Source organism: Agelaius tricolor, unplaced genomic scaffold (assembly GCF_023055355.1).
Source record: "Agelaius tricolor isolate 1412-34295 unplaced genomic scaffold, bAgeTri1.0.p SCAF_4, whole genome shotgun sequence".
Lineage (NCBI taxonomy): Eukaryota > Metazoa > Chordata > Aves > Passeriformes > Icteridae > Agelaius > Agelaius tricolor.
Window position 1 is genome coordinate 45,607,642 of NW_027269264.1, and position 22,278 is coordinate 45,629,919.

At 39.8% G+C, this 22,278-nt stretch overlaps 1 protein-coding gene across 5 annotated transcripts in view; it reads right to left on the reverse strand.

Annotated features, from left to right (window-relative positions):
- Nucleotides 1–357: 357 nt before the first annotated feature.
- LOC139589258 (oncostatin-M-specific receptor subunit beta-like) overlaps nucleotides 358–22,278 on the reverse strand; it is a 31,070-nt gene continuing 9,149 nt past the window's right edge. For all 5 annotated transcript variants that reach the window (XM_071425509.1, XM_071425508.1, XM_071425506.1 and 2 more), the window contains 16 exons: nucleotides 20,884–21,041; nucleotides 19,336–19,495; nucleotides 17,564–17,836; nucleotides 16,849–16,975; nucleotides 15,441–15,598; nucleotides 13,310–13,446; nucleotides 11,874–12,027; nucleotides 11,270–11,346; nucleotides 10,637–10,859; nucleotides 9,901–10,083; nucleotides 8,637–8,738; nucleotides 8,018–8,197; nucleotides 6,237–6,401; nucleotides 4,968–5,046; nucleotides 4,614–4,686; nucleotides 358–3,657 (listed from right to left, as the gene is read on the reverse strand). In XM_071425509.1, the coding sequence (XP_071281610.1) occupies nucleotides 3,202–3,657; nucleotides 4,614–4,686; nucleotides 4,968–5,046; nucleotides 6,237–6,401; nucleotides 8,018–8,197; nucleotides 8,637–8,738; nucleotides 9,901–10,083; nucleotides 10,637–10,859; nucleotides 11,270–11,346; nucleotides 11,874–12,027; nucleotides 13,310–13,446; nucleotides 15,441–15,598; nucleotides 16,849–16,975; nucleotides 17,564–17,836; nucleotides 19,336–19,495; nucleotides 20,884–21,041 (2,705 nt within the window). In that variant the 3' untranslated portion in view covers nucleotides 358–3,201. The remainder of the gene's footprint in view (nucleotides 3,658–4,613; nucleotides 4,687–4,967; nucleotides 5,047–6,236; nucleotides 6,402–8,017; nucleotides 8,198–8,636; nucleotides 8,739–9,900; nucleotides 10,084–10,636; nucleotides 10,860–11,269; nucleotides 11,347–11,873; nucleotides 12,028–13,309; nucleotides 13,447–15,440; nucleotides 15,599–16,848; nucleotides 16,976–17,563; nucleotides 17,837–19,335; nucleotides 19,496–20,883; nucleotides 21,042–22,278) is intronic.

The window sequence follows — 22,278 nt, forward strand, 5'->3', positions numbered from 1 at the left end:
TTTTTTTTGTGTTTTCCTTTTTCTTTTTTTTCCTTTTTTTTTTTTTTTTTTTTTTGTATACTGTGTACAGTTCATGTCAATGAGCATTAAAGGCCTCCTGAAGCGTAGTCTTATCAAAGGGATGCATTGTTAATAAAATGTACTTAAACTTCTTATAGTTGTTCTGGTCTCCTATGTTCCTCTCAGCATTAGAAAGGGATTGGAATTTAATTCATATTTGCAAGTTACTAGTTAACTAGAACAATCAAAAGCAACAATCAATCAAGCTTCTAGCTTAACTAGAACAATCAAAATAAAACTTTTTGACCAAAAAAAAGTTTTTACATTAATGTGTTATAAGACACACAGACTCTTAAATAGTTCACACACCATTTTTATTTTAAAAATTTAACATACTGAGAATGATGTTTAATTATGTGATGGTTTAAGTATTAGCATTTCAACAACAGCTGTGAGTGTTGCATTATGAACAAAAAAAAATAGAGGATTACAGTTCTGAACTCATTCAACCATTAATGCAAGACAGATGTTTTAATATATAAAAATTATACACACTTCTCCACATATGCCAAAATACTTCTCTAATCTTCAGTTCTGGTGCCCAGACTGTGCCCCTTGGCACAAAGGCATTATTATCCTTCCTGGAATCCTCCATTTGTGTACATTTTGTGCACAGGAGGTTTCACAAAACACCCCCCATCGGAGCCAGGAAGCCGAAGGGTTTAAAGGGAAAGAGAAGCCAGCTTCTCCTTCCCTCACCCAGTGACCTGGAATGTGGTCAAGTGTGTCACTGCATCCAGATAATGGAATTTCATCAGAGCAGGAGGATCTCCCTGGGAATGGCCAGGGCACTGAGAGGTGAGACCTCAGCCAGGCCCGTGTGTCTCACCCCACCGTCAGGAAGGCACGACTGGCTGAACCCACAAACCCCTTCATTCACCTCCTGGGTGGAATTGTTGCAGCCAGGCCTCAGTGACAGCAGCTTTTTCACAGCTGGGAGTTGTGCCAGGTTGCAGCTGTCCCCCTGGCATAAGGAACTGCAACAATGTCAAAATTTAAAATGCTTTGCACGATATGCTGATTTCTTTGACTGACATCTATATCTGAATTCCTTAGTACATAACTCTTGATTTAGGATACCTTTTCAACATTTTAGAATAAATACACCTTTTTCTGAAACGTACAGCTCAGAAGTTTTATATTGGTCATGGCAAAGCAGCTCCCTTACGTTTACTGGCCTTTTTTCCAACAGTAAAGCTTTTAAGCTACACAAGTACACACCGTGTGATGAAGCATTCTGGAGAAGCAAAAGTTCCAAGCTGTAAAGATACTGTGGTATCAAGCTTTCACATGCATTGCTACTCAAAGAAGAGGCTAAGGAGGAAGTTCCCCTGGGATGTATCTGTCAAATCAGCCTTCTCCCTTACCCTCCCTGTTCTCTTGCCCTTCAGCAGAATGTGCCCGGCCGTGTTTCCTTACTTGGCTGCTGGAGGCTGGAAGGAAGGACCATGCTGAAAACTCTTCCCTACCTCTCAGGCCTGTGGGCCACCTGCACCTGTGCACAGCACACAGATGGACATGGCACAGTGTGGCCTGAACACCTCCAACCATGTCTGCCCATCCCTGTGTCTGTATCTTCGTACCTCCCCTTTTCCTTCTCCCTCTGTTTGCAGGCAGTGCTTGTCTCAGCCCACAGGCTGTGCAAGGCCTTACTGCTTTTCCTGTTGCAACACAGCTTGTGACATTACAACAATATCCGTAAGCAACAGTATAAAAACTAGATACTGTTCAGTTTCAGAACTCACTTGGTCTGCAGCTGGCTTGGTTTCTAGGAGTGTGATTGGCTAGTTAAACATAGGGAAGGCAAGTAATTGCATTTTAGCAAACAAGCTGAACATCAAATTGTCAGACACCTTCATTTGTTTCACCTTTGAGAGTTGCTTATCCTGTGCTCTTAAGTTGAAACCATCACTTTGTGACAGATTCCAAACAGCAAAAGGGAGTAAAACCAAAGGGTTCCTTGTGCACTGAGGTAAATCTGACAAGACTTTGAGCTACAATTCCAACTCTGCTGCTTCATTACAAATGTACAATTTCCTGAAATCAAAATGAAAGGCCAAATTCACTGCTGTCTACTGCAGGGATTCTGAGTGTTACAATAAGTATTTTTTTGGTTCTGTTTTTTTAACAAATGCAAAAGTAGTGTTGGGAGATATAGATGTATGCAGCCTGAATATGATGTCCTTCACAAATGGGATTCATACACCAGCCATGTCTGGCTGCTTGGTTGGTTGGGGCTTGCTGTGGAAGTGCAGGGGTCAATGCCAAAAGTTCAGCTCATGTGCACCAGCAGAGACCTTGCCATGTGGTACCACTTCTGTCCTGCTGGAAAATTAACTCCTTTCCACCTAACTCCCTACATCTCTTCAATGTATAGTTAAGACGATTTTAAAGGGTCTTTAGGCAGAGAAGGCAGAAGTATGAGGAGCCCCAGTTGCAAGAAAAGGAAGCAAGGGTCTTCCATAAGAAAATCTGTTTTCTGTGCTCTTTCACACATCATGTGTAGTTAGGACACAAGTGAAATAAAAGGATGATTACTGGATTTGGGTGCTCTGGGCAGCACTCCTGGGGAAGTCAAAGTTCCCTCAAATGTTCTAGGAATGAGCCACACTGTGTGCAGGTAACGCTTCTACAATCATTCCTTACATTGTTGGAGAGACAGAAAATACAGCCCAGCCCCCAAAATGACTGGGTAATGCTCCATGCCCAGCAGTACCCACTGGCTGGAGTGGCCAGAGTACACAGAACACTGCAAGAGAAATACACTCCTTGAGCAGCACAACCTTCCCCCTTCTTTCATTTACTCCTCTACTTTATGAATAGTTTAATCTCCGCAAAATAAAGCAGTTGTCTGCATCAGCCTATGACAGATTGCTGTGATGTAACGTGCTGCATAACACAAGCCACAAACCAGCCTATAAATCTCATCTAAAGCCCATAAGTTGTAATGGAACCATAACACACACGATTCCTGTGCAAATCAATACTCAAAACTGGTCCAGGAACAACAGCTTTGCTGCTATTAATGGAAGTCAGGCATCTGGGCTTGTGAGAGCCCTAATCATAAGAAGTTGTGGCTTTAGAAATTTTCATTTATAGTGTGGAGCCAAACACTGGATGGACTCACTGGAGGACAGAACATCAAAGCCTCCCCCCAAGCCAGCATGCATCTGTTTGAGAGATGTATTTCAGACTGCTCTTTTTCTCACCTGTTTCTCTGGTGGTTGAGGCTGCATCCTCATGAAAAATATCTGTGTAGCATTGTGGCTGGTACAGCACCACTGCCTGGTCTGTCTTGCCTGCTTCCAGCGTCTCCGGTATTTGGTAGGGATCAGATTCAGCCTCAAGTGGAGAAGAATAAGCAAAATTCTCAAAACAAGTATGAGTTTGAGGTGTAGATGTGGGTGGAAAGTCCCTTGCTACATTTTCACTAGAGCAAATCCATGAAGAATTGTGACCATCAGTGTTAACTTCAGTTGGTGTTGAAGATACCGGGCTCCAGGTAACAGGATGCAATTTATGAGCGTCAGCATTACTGTCCATGGCCAGCATGTCAGGAAGGCAGTCATTTATCTTCAGCACTTTCTCAGAATCCATCTGCAAGAGAATTATTAAACAAAAAAATTACTCAATGAAAGAAGCCCAGAGTCAAGAAAAGAGAGTGATCACTTTAAGGAATTCTAATATTCCTACACAGTGTTTTTTAGTTTGCACTTTTCAAAAAAATTAATTTGAAGGAAAACCCATGTAGAGGATGTCCAATAGAAGCTGTATCTTATGTAAAATTTATCAGATTATTTATTTAAGTAAACTCACAATGACTGTATTTGAGGAAGGAACCATGTCCCTCTACTCTAAAGACTTTGTCAGGTGTTTGATGTGTGCTGGCTGTAGTTTGAGGCAGAAGCAACTGTGAGACAGCAGCAGTGGCTGTTAGGTGTACTTCACTCCTCGCTCTCATGCTGCTGTTCAGAGAACCACAGCAGCTCCACCTGTGCCAGGGCAAAGGCTCAGCACACACGCAGCAGCTCCCAGTTCAAAAGGGCTACAGAAGAAGCTGAAGGCCTTTTGCCAATCCTGTTCTCCCAGCCAGGCGTGGCAGTGCCTGGCAGAACCCCCTGCATCCTCCCAGGGCCACTGCACAGCCCTGCAGTGTCTGCCCGAGGGCACTGGGACACACACAGCCCCTGGGCTGCAGGGAAGCCCAGGATCCTCTGGGCTGCTCTGAGTTCAGACAGTGCAGGGGTTTGAAAAGTAACACTGAAAGAATCACCTGCTGATCAAAAGATTTAATTTATTCTCCATTTTCTTTTTGCAGCAACAGACTGCAATATAAGCTGGTCATTTCAGAGTCACACGGATGTCAAAAGGAGAGTTTTCCACTAAACGGTAATATTAAACTCTGTTAATTTGTGTATAATGATTAAATGTAGTCAACACAAAAACTGACAAGAAGTTAATATTTAAATGCAGTCAACACAAGAATATTTTTTTTTTAATCTCCTAAGCAAAGAATGTACAAATTAAAAACTCCAGATTTTCAGTGATCTTACCTTAAACTCTTTGAATGACAGCACTTTGCTCTTGTTAGGACTAGGTATTACAGGACAGCACCACTCCTTCACCCTGGAAATAAGAGACCAAAGCAAATGAATTTTTGTTCTCCTATAAAAGCACACTCAACCAGCAGAAGCCACCCACAGATGTGTACAGGCACAGCAGCAGATGACCAGTGTCTCAGAAACACCACAAGCCAAGTACTTTAAACGTCCACACAATCAGACAGCCAAAGGAAGAAAAATGAACGAGGTCTTGCAATGGGCTGGAAGCAACAAGCTGCAGCAGTGGTTTGTGAATTAGATTAGTAATATTCTCTGTCTACAACAGAAACATGCATTACAACTTACCACTTCATCTTCCAGTGGCAAATAGCTGCTACTAGGGTTGGAACTATCACTAGCAGGAATATAAAGTACAGCATGTTTGCTGTGGAAGAAAAATACTTTAAAATTTAGGTTTTAACTTCTCACATGTTAAATTCAATTTAGCTTGAGTTTCTGGGGCAAAAATAACATCAAGTCTGCATGGGATGCCTACCACTAACTCAGCAGTAAAACTGTGTGGTCCATGGTTACAAGGTAGCTTGGCTGGAGTTTCTGGGATAACTCTGTAAGCCTTTAGACCTTGACTCCCTTTACCAGAATGGAATTATAACTAGTTTTCTTTTTATTTGCCCTAATATTGGCACCTTAGCTGTAAGAGTAATTTTCAAAAGTGAGGCAATGATATAAGCTCGCTTAAGTATTGTTTCAGGTTTTCTCCCAGACCTGCAAAGAAGACAGATTTTTACTGTGAGACATGAACAACATCTGTACTTCCATTTTGGACTGTCTATAGCAAGAAAAACACTACACAAGTGTTCAAGTTTCCTAGAATTTATGCTGATACAGGGATCTCAGTATTTCCTCCTAGCTAGAAGACAGCCTCGGGCTATGCTGTTCACAAACAGCTGAGGCTACCCTTCCCCTTAATCTCCAGACCTAACAAGTTTTTCAAAACCAGGCATCTCTAGTCTGGATCCTGTTTCACAACCATGCTGACTGGTATTTTCAAGGGAAAAAGTTATGGGCAAGTGATTTCCTCTTCTTCTTTGGTGATCAAATCCGCCCAGTTAGCAAACTACTGTGCCCATGCCAACAACCCTTCTGTACTGACTTATGAAGGAGTGAACTTGGCAACAGTTTTAAAGACTGATGAGAGTAAGAATCAACATTAGAAGTTCAAGAGTCCAAACAGGAATTACCTGTTTGCACACAAGTGTGTAGGTTTTCCCCTATATTAGAAAAACAGTAGAATCTAAACACAATTCTTCAATGAGTTCTAACAAACAGGACTCACTAGGTATGCAAATATGCATATATTGAGCTATTTCCCATAAGGATATAAGACTTAAATAAAGATGTAAATTAGGCTCACTTTAAAATTTAGAAAAAATCCTTTCTACTTAGAAGTATAAAAATGCCATGTTGATATGCTCGTATCATTTCTCAGTTGGATTGCTTCTTAAGTGAATGTTGCATTGAATTAGATGCTTTCCCTTAAGAAGGAAGATTATTACAACATTTTAAATCATCCCATCCTTCTGCTCGGGGATATTATTCACAGCCAGTACTCACAGTTATATGGTGTATCTATGTATCTAAAGTTAACAATGGGAGTCTCTCCTCCACCTGTAAATGCTTTAACCACTATCTTGTATTTTGTGTTTGGCATCAGGTGTTTCACGGTGTATCTCTTTTCTTCTGGGTTTTCAATTGTGTATTTACATAGTTCTGATTCATCTAAAAGAAAACAGATCAGATAGGATCACAGAATGTTCTGGGTTAGAAGGGACTCTAAGGATCACCTGGTTCCTTCTCCTCTTCCATGGACAGGAACACTTTCCACTAGACCAGGTTACTCAGCCCCATCCAGCCTGGCCTTGAACACTTCCAGACATCCTCAGCTTCTCTGGGCAACCTGTTCCAGAGCCTGACTACCCTCACAATAAATCCTGATTAGCTTCTCCTGATAGCTAATCTAAACCTACACTCCTTCTGTTTAAAACCATTACCACTTGTCCCATCAGTACAGGCTCTGGTAGGAAGTCTCTCTCCATCTTTTTTATAAGCCCCTTGTTTGGTACTGAAAGGTTGAAATAAGTTGTCCACAAAATATTACAAAACCAGTTAACTGAAATAACAAAACATTTGCAATCCGCCTTCTTTGTAATTTGCAGGCTTTCCTCCGGGAAGGATGATGCATCCTGACTCACTGCCACTGGGCTGGACTCACATCCCTTCTAACTGGACTGGCCAAAGCATTGCCCTCCTCTGGCAGACACTTAACAACTTGTTGTCAAAGACTGAAACCTGTTTATTTTAATTTCGTTTTCCTCGAGCATTGTACCAGAATTATTTGAGTTTTTCCATTTCTTCTTTTTTTTTACCAGATTCTTTAGCCCTCAAGCTTATGTCAATTTCTTTGAAGACAATCAGAAGCAAGAAACCTCTGTCTGAATAAAGAGCTCTTTTGCCTCTCTACTGTGCAACTCCCAAACCCCAGGGAGAAAAGGGTTAGCTTATTTCTGCTGTTTTCAGTCACACCCCTTGTCTGCTAGCAGAACTAGTGAAGCAGAAAATCTTTGATTTAAACTTTTTAAAGTGTAACTGGGATTACTTACAGAATTATGGTGCTTACATGGTTAGTTCAGTTCTGACAAGAACTGCTACATAAGCCTCCCTCAGCTCAAACTACTTTTCATCCTGGCACTAGTCTAATCAGCAGAACACAGGACATGACCCAAGCAGAAGAAGAGGAAAAAAAATAATTCTTTTAATGTGTTGGAAGCATCTGAAAATTACAATGGAAAGGTCTGAGACAAATTTGTGGCTTTGTGTCACTTCACAGCTCAGTCCCACTGAAGGAACTCCACTGTAGAGTACACACACAAATACTTTCACTAAAAAAGAATTTACATGGCGAATTTATACAGTGCTCCAATTTTGAAGAAATAAATTGTATCCCATGTGTTTCTAAAATACCCCAAATCCTAATAAGACTAACATGCCCATGACTTCTATCCAAGTAGACCACAAACAGATGTTTTTCAACATTCATCCAGAACTCACATCACAAGAGGCAGATCTCCTCCTATAGTACCAAAGTCTTTTCTGGAGCTAAAAAGGAGTCATGGACAACAGGATGTGGGCTGTAAATCACTCAAAAACCAGGAATCACTTCTGCCTACCAGCACCTCAAGCACAGACAGGAACCAAAAGCAACAAGTGTTGAAATCTAGAGACACCTAAATGAGCCAGCCAGACTGCCTAATGTGAACTTTCTAAGATGCTGCAATACCAACAAGTCTTCCACCTGCATCAATGGCAGAACCTTCTGTAGCAGAGAGCTCAGTTACCTGAAAGAATGTGCTTTTTTGATCCTTTCAAATTGCAGTTCCCTTGTATCGGTGACACGTAAACATGGTAGCCTCTTACAAAACCAGGCTCTGACTCATTTGTGAGATAAGAATCCCAAGACAGTGTTACTGAATTGTAAGTCAGATCAACTTTTCTCACAATAGGGTCAAGATGAGGAGCTGGAAGAAAGGAAATTCAAGTTAAACTTGCAATTATTCTTCAAGACTGTTTTCTCTTATCATTTGAAAAATCCACACTCCCATGTGGTGTTTATGTTTACATCTTTCTTGTATTTAAAAGCTGAACAAAGCCAAAGTTCTCTGCAAAAATGTCAGCTTCACAGAGCTTTCATGCATCCATGTACTACATGAAGCAATAACTGATAATCACAGCTTTGTTCAGCTCCCCTAGTATACATGGGTCTACCTGGTCACTGCACTAGCCAAATATCCTCCATGTAGGACCTGTATGTTGATATAGAACATTTAAATGCCTCACTAAAGATACAGAAAGAACACAAAACCTCCAATTTTATCTAGCTGTAGGAGGAGGCAATTATTCTATTTGTGACAAATCAATTTAGCAAATGCACAAGCCCCAAATATGTTGCCAACTTACGCAGCTCCTTAAGATAACCAATCTTCTTTTCCAGTAAGGAGGCTCTATTAGCAACAGATCCATAGATGTGGAATTTGTATCTCACCCCCGGCACAAAAGCAGCTAGAAAACAGTTGAACAAAAATAGGCTGTGGTTTGTCTTTCAATATTACTTTTCTTTAATTGCTTCCTACCAAGGTCAATAACCTATTAGACACCTTCTCTGAGTGCTATTGTGCTATTAAAGCAACTGAAGGAGACAGAGGGCAAGCCAACTCTTGGTGTGCATCACGTGAATTAAACACATTTATTCCATCTGCAAGAGAGAACTGGGAGAGAGGTTTATATATATTTTTTTTTCCTACGTAGTATTCAAGGTGACTGAACAATAAACTCCAAATGCGCCAAAAAGAAAGACAATTTATTTTACATTTCTGGCACAGGCAAAGGTTGTGTTTTGGAATATCTGATGCAGAAACACCACCAGGTATCAGGATTCCTTGTTCTCCTCACTGACATCCACTCCCATTCACATTAAAAAAGTACAAACCACTGAAGAATTTGACAATACTGTTCCCTTGTGTTACTACAGTCCCCTTCATCACGTGCAGATTTCTGTAAATTTGTGTGAATTGAGGTGCAGTTCCTTTATTGTAAATTTATGTGTGTTCAATCAAATTTTGCTCAAATGAGTTTCATTCCAAAGTGAGCTCTTAGCTTGAGAGACACCAGGAAAGCTAAATTCTTGCAGCTGTGGAAGCATATCAGAGAAACTTCCACACAGACAGAAAGGATTTAAGTCTACTGGCCACAACCAGGATAAAAAACATGTAACTGATCCTCTAAGCAAGTACTGGTGCTGAGACACATAATTTGTGGCACACTGACAGCACCAAACCTCTCACTACATCGTGTGTTTCAACTGCCTGAGTCTAAGCTCCTGATCCATGTTACAGCTAGGATAGAGCTCCCTTCTGCATCTCTCTTGCTAAATTATTTTCAGTGCTTCATTAATGCCACCATCCTCTTTCAAGAAGCACTCAGAGGAGGTTTTGTCAACTGCGTTGACTTTTCTAATATAGTATGCTGCCTTTCAAGGTTTAATGGTGCTGGTAAATTTGTGGTGTCTAATTATTTTGGTAGAAAAAACATGATGTCACATGCCTTTGAAGAATTACACCTGCACAGCACGGAATTCAATATTCAAAATATTAAAAAATTATTTGTTTGCCCACAACTTAAAGGACTGCTGCACAGCCAGAAAGAATCTTTATTTGGCTTTCACCTGAGCTGATCACAGCACTGGAAATGTTGGGTCCAAATCTCTTCCACTGCAAATCACAAGGCTGCAACCTGGGAAAGTTACACCAATCAATAATGTAACTGTCATATATACTTCTGGGCTCCCAGGACAGAAAAATGCCATCATCTGTACCATTAACCTGTCCTTCCTTAAGCTCTTCAGTGCCTAGGAATGAACAAAACAGAAGCTCTTGTTATTGTCCTGAGTGACACTTCAGACTCATAAATGAAGATCAATACAGTTCCTATACTAACCAGTTGAAAACAACAATAAAACAAAAATAAATAAAAAGTTGCATTCCTTTGCTAAATGACATAAGGGGGTCCTTCACATGCTGAAAACTGACAGCTCAGAAACCATCCAGCAATTGTTACTACATATTCACAAAAAAACATGAGCTGCAGAAACCTAGAGTCAGAGAGTCACAAGAGGCTAATCACACTGCCACTGGCAGCACCATCACGGCATCCACTGCAGGTCTGAGGCCCTAGTTTTAGGCTAAATGTATTTTGCTCTGTGGAGACATTCTCTGCATTTAAGCTTAATAAACATACAGCTGCCACCCTGTAGAAAAACATTCAGTTGTAATTTTCAGACAGCAGCAGTGTGAGTTAAGAGGCAAGGTAAATTTGTTGCCCAAGATGATAAATAATGTCTTCACTCAAAACAGGTAGAAACAAAACTCTAGTAATATGATTATAACTGAAAATACTCCTACTGTTATCTGTAGCTCTAGAGATGATCAATATTGAAGGAAGTGAAAAATTAACATTGTTCTTTGCCATGACACTGATTCTGTAGGAATGGTTATCAAGGAAAATCCTTGTGCTATTGTAGACTGAAGAAAAGGAGATGCTTTCAGGCTGGGAGCCATCTTCTATTTTTTCCCAGGTTACTTCATATGAAATAATTTTTCCATTTGCTTGAAAACTTGGTGTTTGCTGAGAAAAAAAGTTATGGAGGAAGAGAACAGTAACTTAGTAAATTTTGCTGAAAAAATACGAGAGGATCATTCAGAATTTTAAATAACTAACAGGATGTGTTATTTCTGTAAGAATATAAACATTTGTTTCCACGCATTCATACATACTGTTCGAAATGGAAATGCAGAAGCCTTGGTTATGGGATCTGACTTGTTCTAATACTTAGAAAAACAGAATTGTATGTCTGAAATTCCAGGACAGCACACCATCATACCTACATGTGTTCTGAGATATTTTATATACCATCTGTTTTAGATTTGTAAAAGACACTTTCATACTGAATTGCTATCAGCTGCACAGAAATCATGGGAGAAATTTCCAACCCCTTTATGAAGGGCTTTGTTTTTATTTCTGTAGGGATGTCTCACCTTCCAGAACAAGGTCACATTTCGTCCCCCAAGAACTGGTGTAATTTCTCTCCATATGTCCAGTTTCCCTGATGGAGCTGCAATCAGTATAGCAAAACAATAAAATGAGAATACTCTCCTGTGGAAAGGATAGGCAGTTTAACTGCTTCCTCCCATTTCAAGAAATTCCACTCACAACACCTTCTTTTTCCCATCACTCCTGGGTCTTGCCCAAACACTATCCTTTGACATCATTTTCCCTTTATGCCTTTTTCTGAATTAAAGCTTGATTTCCCTAGAAAATCTTTGTTTGCAGTCACCAGACTCTTGTTCCCACCTCTGCACCATTCCTCCAGGCCTCACAGGGTACTGTAACTCAGTCTGTCCATCTTCCCAGTCAACTGGATTTCCCACTGCCTGCACTGCAGGCAATGTCTGAGACTAGCAGGTAGGCTGAAAATTACTTAAGAAGTCATCTTCTTGGAGTTTGATTAGCGTGTTTCTTTTATGCATGCAACAGGCCTCTGCTTTAGCTACACAGTGGAAGAGTAACAAACAAACAGCAAAGAGAGGTGGTAAGCAAGGAACATCCCTCAAACTCTGTTTCTCAACAGGCTGGACATACTTCCTTCCTTTGTTCTGGTGATCAGGGGTTGGCTCCATTCACTCCACCTCCAGAAGTGCCTGGCCGCCCCGCAGCGCACCCTGGCCGTGTACTCCGTGTGCGGCCGCAGCCCGCGCACCGTGACGCGCCGTGAGCCCGCCACGGAGCTGTTGTGCTGCAAAACACAAAGACACAACAGGCACAGCTAGCAGTGTCCTCAGCAAGGTGCTCTGCCCTGAGAAAACAGCTCCTCCTCTAGACCCTGCAAGAGCCAGTTAAGCGTCACTTGGGAAAGACAGTCATGGAACAACAATCAAAAAAAGGCAGATAATGCACAAGATCAAAACAGTGGGAGATTCAAAAAGAGGGCTGGAAGCCACCTCTGTGTAACTGTCTGAGTCACTCAGAACCCTCCACGAGTAGTTTTTACATCCAGGAGGGAATTTACTGAAATCTTGGCCTCATAGAGTCTTGGGCTATTACCTCATGTTGTTCCAGATCTATGCAGAGCAATCTACAGCCGCCTTCTCCTTCCATGTTTTCCTCCCAGCCTTTACCTCACTCTCTCCTAAGACACAGAGTGAGTTCTGATAAGAGTCAAAAAGCCAGCATGCTTTTAAGCCTCTCCTCAAAACTGTCTCCTGCAATGGCCAGCTGCAGTGGTCACTTGATATGACAGCTACAATAAGGAGAGAACACAGCTTGACTGTGATCTGTGGCTTTTTGACTGTGATCTGCACTGTGTCTTTTTAATGTGCTAGAAGCAAGCTGCCTTCTAAGAAAAGAGCTACAGAGAGGTGACAGTAAACAGGCAAAGAGTCCATCAAGCTCACCATTTGTGGAAGAGGTGGAAAAAGATAAGGAATCTAGTCAAATAATCTTCAAGGAGATTGAAGAGGAAGGGAAGAAAAACTGTTCTGGGATTCCACCACTAGAAATCAGATTCTCTACCATTAACTACTGTCAACAGCACATAGAAAAAGCTTGGACTGATACAAAAGAAACCTTCAATGCTGCTCTGGTGAGTGTGAAACAACATGAGCAACAAAAACAAATCAAGACGACCAATAGCTAATATATATCAATTACATTATATACATATAAATTGTATAATTACATTATACAACTTTAGAATTATTAGGCCCTTCAGTGTTTTCACTAACTTCAACAAATCTCAGAACCCATTCAGCAGAGCACTGAGCCACATAGTCAGACCAGTCACACACGTACTCCTGCCAGGGTACAGGCAGTGCTTGGAGTGTGAATCAGAGCCAACAGTGGCTGCCCACATGGACTGCATAATCAGTGTAGAGCTTGGGAAGCAAACAAATACAGAAAACAGACACATCAACATGCTCACAAGACTTACAGTGTATTTGTATTGCTGGGGAATTATTTTTTAATCACATCAAAAAGATCCTCACTATGTTTTTGTTTAGGAAACTCAGGTTTCATACCAGTTCTACTTTGCCATCAGGTTGGACCACTTCAGTCTGACAAAAGAGTTCAACTTCAGTGTTTTCATTATTCCAGTGTAATGTCATTTCTGTATCTGTGCAATCTTCCCAAAGGTGGAAAGGCGCAGTGGGATACACTGCCAATGGAAAATCTGAGTTAGCTCTTGCAAAACATAAAATACATGCAATAGTATATTAAGATATTTTAGCTGAGTAGTAAAAGCAAATAAAAAAATACATATTTTTTTTCTTCTAATTTAGAAGAAACACATATAAATTGTAAAACTTCATTTCAGAATGTAAATGTAAGTAAATGTTACATAAGGTTTAAAAATCCCCTAGTACTGACTTAGAAATGTTTTAAAACATCATGGACAAAAGGAAGAGAGGCATTTTTTGCAAACCATTAAAACCCTCTACTTTAGGGCCTGGCAGAAGCTCCTGATGTAACATGGTAACATTTGACACATTTCTACACCCCAGAATTGCGCCTCTTCAACAGAAATTTTATTCACAATTCTAACACTGACACCTGTCAGTAGTTACGCTTCCGTAAACAGTGCCTGTGCTACTTCTTCCAAAATATTTCTGAGATCCTTTACTGCTGTGTAAGAGTATTCAGCAAGTGAAGTAAATCTAAAACCCTCCCATATTAACAGTATAATAGTGAGGAATGCAATGCAATGTGAGGGCATGGCAGTGCAGGTGAGGGGTATGCTTACACCCTTGGCCATTTATCCTAAAACTTCACTAATTAAATGATTGCATTACACAAGTCCATGAAATACAATTTGAGGACTTTCATACTCAAAAGAGTTTGCATTTGATATAGAAGATCCAAACTACCACATGCAAAATTGGAAGCAATAGATTTACATTTTCCTTTATTTACCATCATCCTTTAAGGACGGAAAATTGTAATGTAAATATTTGCAGGGTCAGAGAAAACATGAAGGATTTTACAGGAATCACTATTTAAAACTCATCACACATGTTATTCTTAATTTCTTTAACTTGCCACTATCACTAGGACTGGAAAAAGAATACTGTAATAAATTTTAATGTACTTATCACATTGAACGTAAACTATTCTAGCCTGACTTCCCATGAAAACTGAGTTTATAACATTGTGTTGTCCCCCTAAAATCTGTCAGTTTACTCCTCTACTTTCTTGACCTGTTTCTTCCACTTCCAAACAATCAGATAATCAAATTTTAGAATTGTCATGCCTCTCTGGGACAAATCTAATAGAGACATTTAGCATAAGTTCCTTCATATAAAAAAGTGTGGCTTGCAAAACTGTCAGCAATGTCTCTGAGGAAGGAAGCAGTGCCAGGGTGCAGCAGTTACACCAACAGCCCTCTAGGCCACTGTCCTGTCAGCTTCTGAGCTGCATGAAGCACATGATGCCTCCTGCTTCTTCAAACAGGTAAGGCAGCCCCAGGACCTGGGGAACACTGGAGAGGACTCAAGGAGAACTGGAAATACTGCTGGAGACTGAGGAAACACCCAGTTGTTTTGAGGCAAGAGTAGGAAGGAACTTATGGGACCCAGAGCACACTGAGATAAAGGACACAACTACTAGGGAACAAGGAACCACAGCCATTAGATACTTCTCAGAGAATAGCATGGTTTTTGTCACCAATGAACCTCCTTCCTCCCTTACAGTAGCACAGTGAAGGTTACTGTCCCATATTAGGACCAAGAGCAGATTAGCACCATCACTTTTTTCCCAGAAATAGCTATTACACATGTATCACATCTTGTATCATACCAATTCCCAAGTAACCTACACATATATTTTGCTTAAACTCCCCATTTTATATCCTTGCATCATTTTCTTTCTCTTCCATTAACCAGCTTCAGCAAAGCAGTAGATTTCAAAACATTAAGGGGTAATTCCAATAACCAAATCTGACCTTTGGAGTAAAGCTGCTTTCTACCATTTATACAACTTCCCAAAGATGAAACTGAAGAGAGAGCAGGTAACTGTAGCACAGGGACAGATAACTAATTAAACTGTGAAGATAAAAATCAAGGACTTCCACACTTTAAACCGGGGCACAGAAGTATCAAGCTCAGAAGGAGCAACAAAAAGCCCTAAACAAAGGCACAGGAAAAAACCCCTTACTTCTGTGTTTTACATCAAAAACATCAGTGGCAGTTTTCTTTCCCAGTGGGTTTTCCACAGTCACTGTGACATTCCAGATCTGCTGCTGGCCTATATCCCAAGAGCATGAGCACTGCTTAGAACAACTTGCTTTGCACAGAGCTGTTTTCTGGGATGACCTATCAAAGAAAGTGAGAGGTTGGAGGCAGGGCAAAGAAAGATGTTGTCCATAATATACAATCAACATAGATCTTGGAAGTTTCTGATGTCCAACTAGAATACAGCATCATAAAAAATAAAGCTGAGGGGTCTTATATAAGAAGACACCCACTTCTTTACTTTAGCTTGATGTATGATGAGTACAAATACTCTTAAAAGAAAGTTTCCTTTGAAATTCAGGTTTGTCTTTTTAAGATATAGCTAAATTGCTTTTAGAAATTTCCTTATGGATAGTCTAAATCAGAGACTTATTTGCGAAGACTTAAATAATTTACATGTTTACAACCAAGCTTTTAAATGAAGTTGTAATTTCAACTGCATCTTGAAGTGCATCTTCTAACCTTCCATTTTTAAATCAGAATGCTGCCTACAGCATCACAGTATCTTAATGGAAGTGAGTGATACAGAGAACAGGAAGGTATGTGCAATGCTGTCCTGTTTTCTGCTGAAATCCTTTGATGAAAGTTTGTTGTGGTTATGACCTGTCCTTTTTTATGAGTTACCCTTTCTCTGCAGGCCTTGCTGTAAAGCCTCTCTCCTCATGTAAGGGCCGTGTCTGATATGCCACAGCTGTGTAGCCTTGACTCAGGCTGCTAAGAAAGAGCTTTGAGAAAGTCTGCAGATTTTTTTTTTAAGTAAACAAGCCAGCTGAAAGTACAGAAATTATAGACACAAGAAGGACATTTGAGATTGGATTGTCAGTGGCTAAAGGACTCAAGAAGGATAACATCAATAAAGCTCTAAAATCCTAAAGGAAAACAACTAGGGAGGTTAATCAGGCAGAGTGCTAAGTTTGAGTCAGAATTAGTGTCAATGGATCATGAGCATGCTAATACTCAGCCTACCCGCTGATGAGATCCTAGTTATCTGTTTGTTGTATGTGCTACCCAATAATTATGTTATATTTTTAAGTTATCTACATCCTGAATTCAGGGTGTCTTCATACCTACTGAACAGTAAGAAACATACTAACTAAAAATGGTTAGAATAAGCTTTATCAGGCAGAACTTGATCTAAAGGACTGCCAACTTTGTTACAGTTAGTCTGATTCAGAGCAGTTCTGCACTGCTCAAGCTTTGTTAAATGAGTGATCAGTGAGGTGGAAAAAGGCAAGCAGCTAATTACATGGACAAATCGACAGATTCTAAGGGAAAGAAGGAAAGGTAACAGGTACAGCACAGATCAGAATTAATATAACAATGAGGCTTACGTTTTAGACAAGGTGTATTGTGGTGAATTCCTTCCATAGAGATAGGTCTCTTCTTTCCTCCAAGTACATGTTACTTTTTTCATGTCTTGGGTTTGGCAGGAAAAATCTTTAGGTGTATCAGGTGGTTCTTGTCAGATGAAATAATCAAAAAAACAACAACATCATGGCAGTCAAGGCAAAACTCATCAACCTTTTTAATACATTAACAAGCTAGAAATAATGGTTAATACGAAGTCTGGTTTACTACAGATGTTATTACTGAAATTACACTTATTCAATAGCCTGCTGCAGAGATGGTCAGGATAACACCAAGAGTCAATAGCAATCAACACTTTTACACTCCATAATCTTTTTTTAGTACTCATTCATTCATGTATTCAATCTGTATTCTTTTCCATTTTTAAAAATTGCTATTGGCCTTCAAAAAGGAGGCTGTGCTGAGTTTTTACCACACACACACAGACAATGAAGCTGAACTCCTAAATGGGTGGGTGTATTTATGAATCAACCACCTGTCATAAGGTTAATTAATTTAATGCTATTCTTTCCTGCCTCCTCTATATAAGTTTACAGATCTCTTGTCAGATGGAGTTCAGCCAGACATGACAAGAGCATGAAAACTTACAGCAAGCTTTTTTCCCCATCCATTTTTTCTAGAGTCGTTCTTGAGTTAATAACAAGAGGAAAATAAAACTGTAACAATGTATTTACTTACTACCCACAAAGAAAGCTGCTTCATGTGACCCCTTATCCTCATCATAGCAGTAGACATGAATGTTAGACCCTTTGTCATGTGACAGATTTCCCACAGTGAGAAGTCTGACTTGACTCTTTGTGCGCTTGACAACATCAACAGTTGGGTATACAGAAAATTCCTTAATGGTTTGACCTTTCCCTCCGATGCAGCAAAGAGTGATATTAGAGCCTTCTGCTAAAATTTTTTCTTTTGGAAAGATTTGTGGCCCACTTCTGTTTGAAGTGTCCAGACCTGCAAATTAAAAAAAAAAAAAAAATTGAAATCTGCTCAAGGCAGCAACCTTCAGCCAGAGCACAAAACTAAGCATTTACACAAGAAATTGCTAATGTTATATTATCCATTCAGACTTTTATTTAGTATTCTTCTGAATACAGAGATGAATTTCACATGTAATAATACCTTTCTCTTAAACTCATAAACACGTAATGTAGTCCAACAAATTACCTAAGAGACTAAATCTGTTTTACAGCTTTTCACTTAAGAGAAAAACAAAAATGTTCTGTCAAGAATTCTCTTCACAAAGGAACACTACCTCCTGCTCCTATGCACAGGCTGTTGCTTATATCCAAACCACCTGCTCTTGAAGACTTGTAACAGGGGGTTACAAAAACATAATTCTATGGTTTGATGCCCCTGCAGAGCACAGCTAAGAGGACCAACATTAACTGAATCACATCAAGGGGATAATCAACTTGGAATGAGACTCCCATAGCTTTCCATGTTGGACTGCTTGCTGGATGGGAAAGTTAATGGAATTTAAGCGACTCACAGTTTTTTACACATATTTCACAGTAAAATCTACTGTCAAGAATCTGATCCAAAAACCTGATGACTTCTAGAGTTACTATCTTTCAGGTCTGTAATGTGGGATCAGTTTGTGACCAGGAAATAGTGGTTTTGAGCCGCATCCACTTGCGACTGAAAAAAATAAAATCTCCAAGACTGAGGAGGTTGTGGGACAAAAAAGTCTTGCATCTTACTGCCCATTATATAACAGCAGGGAAATGAGTGCCACAATCCAAATATGAACACCTGTGATGCCTCTTCTGTTGGAGACATGATGTCTCCAATATTTAAAAACCCTTGCTGCTCTAAATGAGTGTTTCATTATAAAATTACTACAGTCGTGTTTTCTAAAGTAGTTACATATGTTGTTTAAAGAAGATTCTCTGGAAACAAAACTGCTCTAGTAAGACATGGTAATCCAAAAAAAGATAAATTTTGTGATGTCATTAATTACATTATTGGTTTACTCCCTGTTTATTCTCATATAATTCACAAGACATTCCTTCCAAGTGAAATAAGGAGCTGACTTGCTCATTTCTCTCTGCTTCTGTAATACAGTTCAAGCTATGAAGCCCAGACAAAAGCCACACATTGATCAGATCATGCAGCCCCTACCTCTGTGCTACTCCTCCTTTCCCTGAGTCAAGGCCAGGGATCTGCCTATCCAAGATCCCATGTCACTTCATCTACTACATTGTTTTAATGTGTGAGTAAAGGCTCTAAAACTTTTGGTCTACTAGCTTAGGAAGATAGTCTGCAAATTATTGCAATGCCTGAAGCACTTCTATTATTGCTGGCAAAATATAAGGAACTTAGAGAAAATGGATTCTTGATGTGATGCCATCTCTCCTGAACTGTCCTCCATGGTTACATTCACTGGTGAATTACAAACTAGCTTTATACTTGAAAAAAACCCCAATATTACAAAGTCTTGTTTTGCATACCTGGGAGAGTCTCCCACAAACTCCACTGACTCCAGATTTTTGATGTTTCTGCCTTGCTCCTGATCCTCACAGCGTGTGACATACACTCCAAAGGTATGATTGAATCCCATGTCCAATGAAGAGGCTTTCTCAGTTTATCAAGTGTGACATTTTGAAACTCCTACAAACAAAAAGCAGTAAGGGAAAATATTGAAAACACAGCAACGTGAAGATTTGGAAATACAATCAAAAGCAGCGGGAAAGGAGAAAAATGCTTTTGAAAAAGAATGTCTGAAACCCTACTGGCTATATGGATTTGCTCTCAGAGACTCTCTGTAGGTTATTTGTGTACACTATTACATAAGATGCTGCCTACAAATGCATCCTAATGCTCTGGATTACATATCCCTGTGGTGGAATCACCATCCCTAGACTGATTTAAAAGATGTGCAGATTCAGCATTTAGAGATGGGGTTTAGTGTGGGCTTGGTAGGGCTGGGTTAACAGCTGGACTCAATGAACTCATAGAGTTTTTCCAACCTATGACATTCTATCATTCTACATGTTTTAGCAGAATGATAGATTCTCAGCATTCTCAGCATATAGATCTGTGCGACTAGTATGACTTGTGCCAAAGCCCTGACTCACACTGAGCAGCAGAGAACTTCTCTCCAGTACTGCTTTCCATTGGCAACACCTGCACTTTCATATTACCACTGCTCTGAGAAAAACTCTCCCATCAGTTCAAAATCTCAGTTACAGCCCTGAGGAATGTTACCGCTGCTCTAGAAGTTATATAGGCTGTCCACACTTTGGTATGAACAGACTCACAGAGCTTCTTTATTGGTACACATACTTCAGAAAAACACAGAAGCAAATATATTCCTATATGGTAATGACATCCAAAGTAACTTGTTATGCTTATTATGAATAACAGAACAGACTACATTCCTGGATTTGAAACACTTTTACTTCTTTCCAAGAAGTTAATAAGAATTTGGTGAAGGACACTTCAAAAAACCCAAAACTTAATTTTGTAGCTATTATGGCCCCAATTACTTCAGGGTTAGATCTACTCATTGGGCTAAAAATCCTATCCAGCATATCAAAGTGGTAAAAATCTTCAGAACTGCATAGAGCTCATTTAGTAGTGAAGATGTGGTTCTTGAAATTCAGAGACAAAACACCACCAGCTAGGGTGATTGAAGTAAGCTGTGATTTATAACAATGCCTATTTTATTTATCCCTAATTTCATAAAAATAAGTTTTATGTACTTTCCGTTGTCCGTTTTATGTACTTTCTCACAATAGCAACTCTAAATGAGCTAGTGCAGTTTTTCAGTTTAACTAAGTTCTAAATTTTCTTTGGAGACTGTTCCCATACAGAAGTGACAAGCAGAAAAACATCCAGAACAGGCCTAAGCCTATTATTTGGGTGATCTCCTCTTCACAAAATGTTGCTGGTTTAGATGCTAAGGAAAGCTACCAGGAGAGGGACTTTACAAAGAGACATGACTATATCTTCCATCATTGTAAATGACTATTCACTTCTTTTCTAAGTACACTTACCGTCCACACAACTTCATTGGTTCGACGGACTTGTATCTCAAAAGATATTGCCAGCTCAGCATCATGCGCTGACTTGACAACATCCCATTCCACCAGCAGCCGCTGAAGATCCAAATCCTTGGAAACATTAAGGTATGTTACTGGAAACACATCAGATTCTAGGAGCAGAAAAAGGGCACAAAAATATTACTGTCTAGCTAAGTTACAAAGCAGATCTGAAAAATTAGTGGTTAAAGGCAAGTTAGGTTCCACATCGGACGGTTCTGAAAGAAAAAAATGAAAGTGATCAGGATGATGACAAAATAAAAGATATTTCTTCTTCTTAAGGCTAAAATGCAGCAGGCTAAAATGAGTTTCCTGAATCTATTCAATAGCTCTCCACCATGATATTTGGTATGCTGTTTAATTTCTTTATGCTGTCAATTTACTAGCTGTTTTATGGGAATATAGACCCATCCCTTCATAATCTTATGAAGAGGAACAACATAATGTATTTAGAAGGACTGAATCCCAAAAAATCCCAAACCCCAGCAAGCCTTCATATCATTAGGCCAAAACTCTGGGCTGTTTTGATCTCTGACTTAATACAGACAAAAAGGAGTTCATGCAAAACTTGTTATTTTAACAGAATAGGATAAGGGTATCCCTTCAGTAGCTAGCTTAGATCATAGCCTAGTATTAAGTGCATTCCTAATTGCTCTACACAGAGCTTAGGTCATGGCCGTGGATTCTTCAACTGGAATTAGACACTTAGTTCTAATGGAACTTGTACATACTTCTCTCTTGTACACACTTCTCTATGACATGATAAAGCAAAGTTTTTTAGAAGTCAGACTGAAGTCCCTTTTGGTGTTGGGAAATAAAAGGCTCTGCAAGATTGTTCTGTGGAAAACTACCAATAACCCTGTATGTGGTTCCTCTTTTTAGATTATTCCTTTGTGACCCCTCCCTAAAAACCCTAACTGTTGGAAGAGATTAAATATAGCACTCACTGATTTGTCATTTCTCTACTTCCTGAAATCTACACAAACATAAACCCCCTAAATTTGATCTGGTTGTTAATGAAGCAAGGGAGCTGAAACGACTGAATAACTAAGCTTTTTTTGCCACAGATGCTTTCCAAGGTGCTTCTGCTTGTTACAAAAGGACAAGGTCAGAATGTACATCCTAACCAAGACACAGAAAAGAGACACAAAAATAGCTACACCTTTTAATAAAATAGAATTCATTCTGTGCATTCCTGCCACATTACAGCCAGAATCATCAGGGACATGAAGGATTGAGTGACCTCAGAGCCCCCTTTCACAAAACTGACACCTCCATTCCTGTCTCCCAGAGACACTTCGCCCACTGAGCCACTTGAAACTTTCACCTTGTATCACTAGCAGAAACACA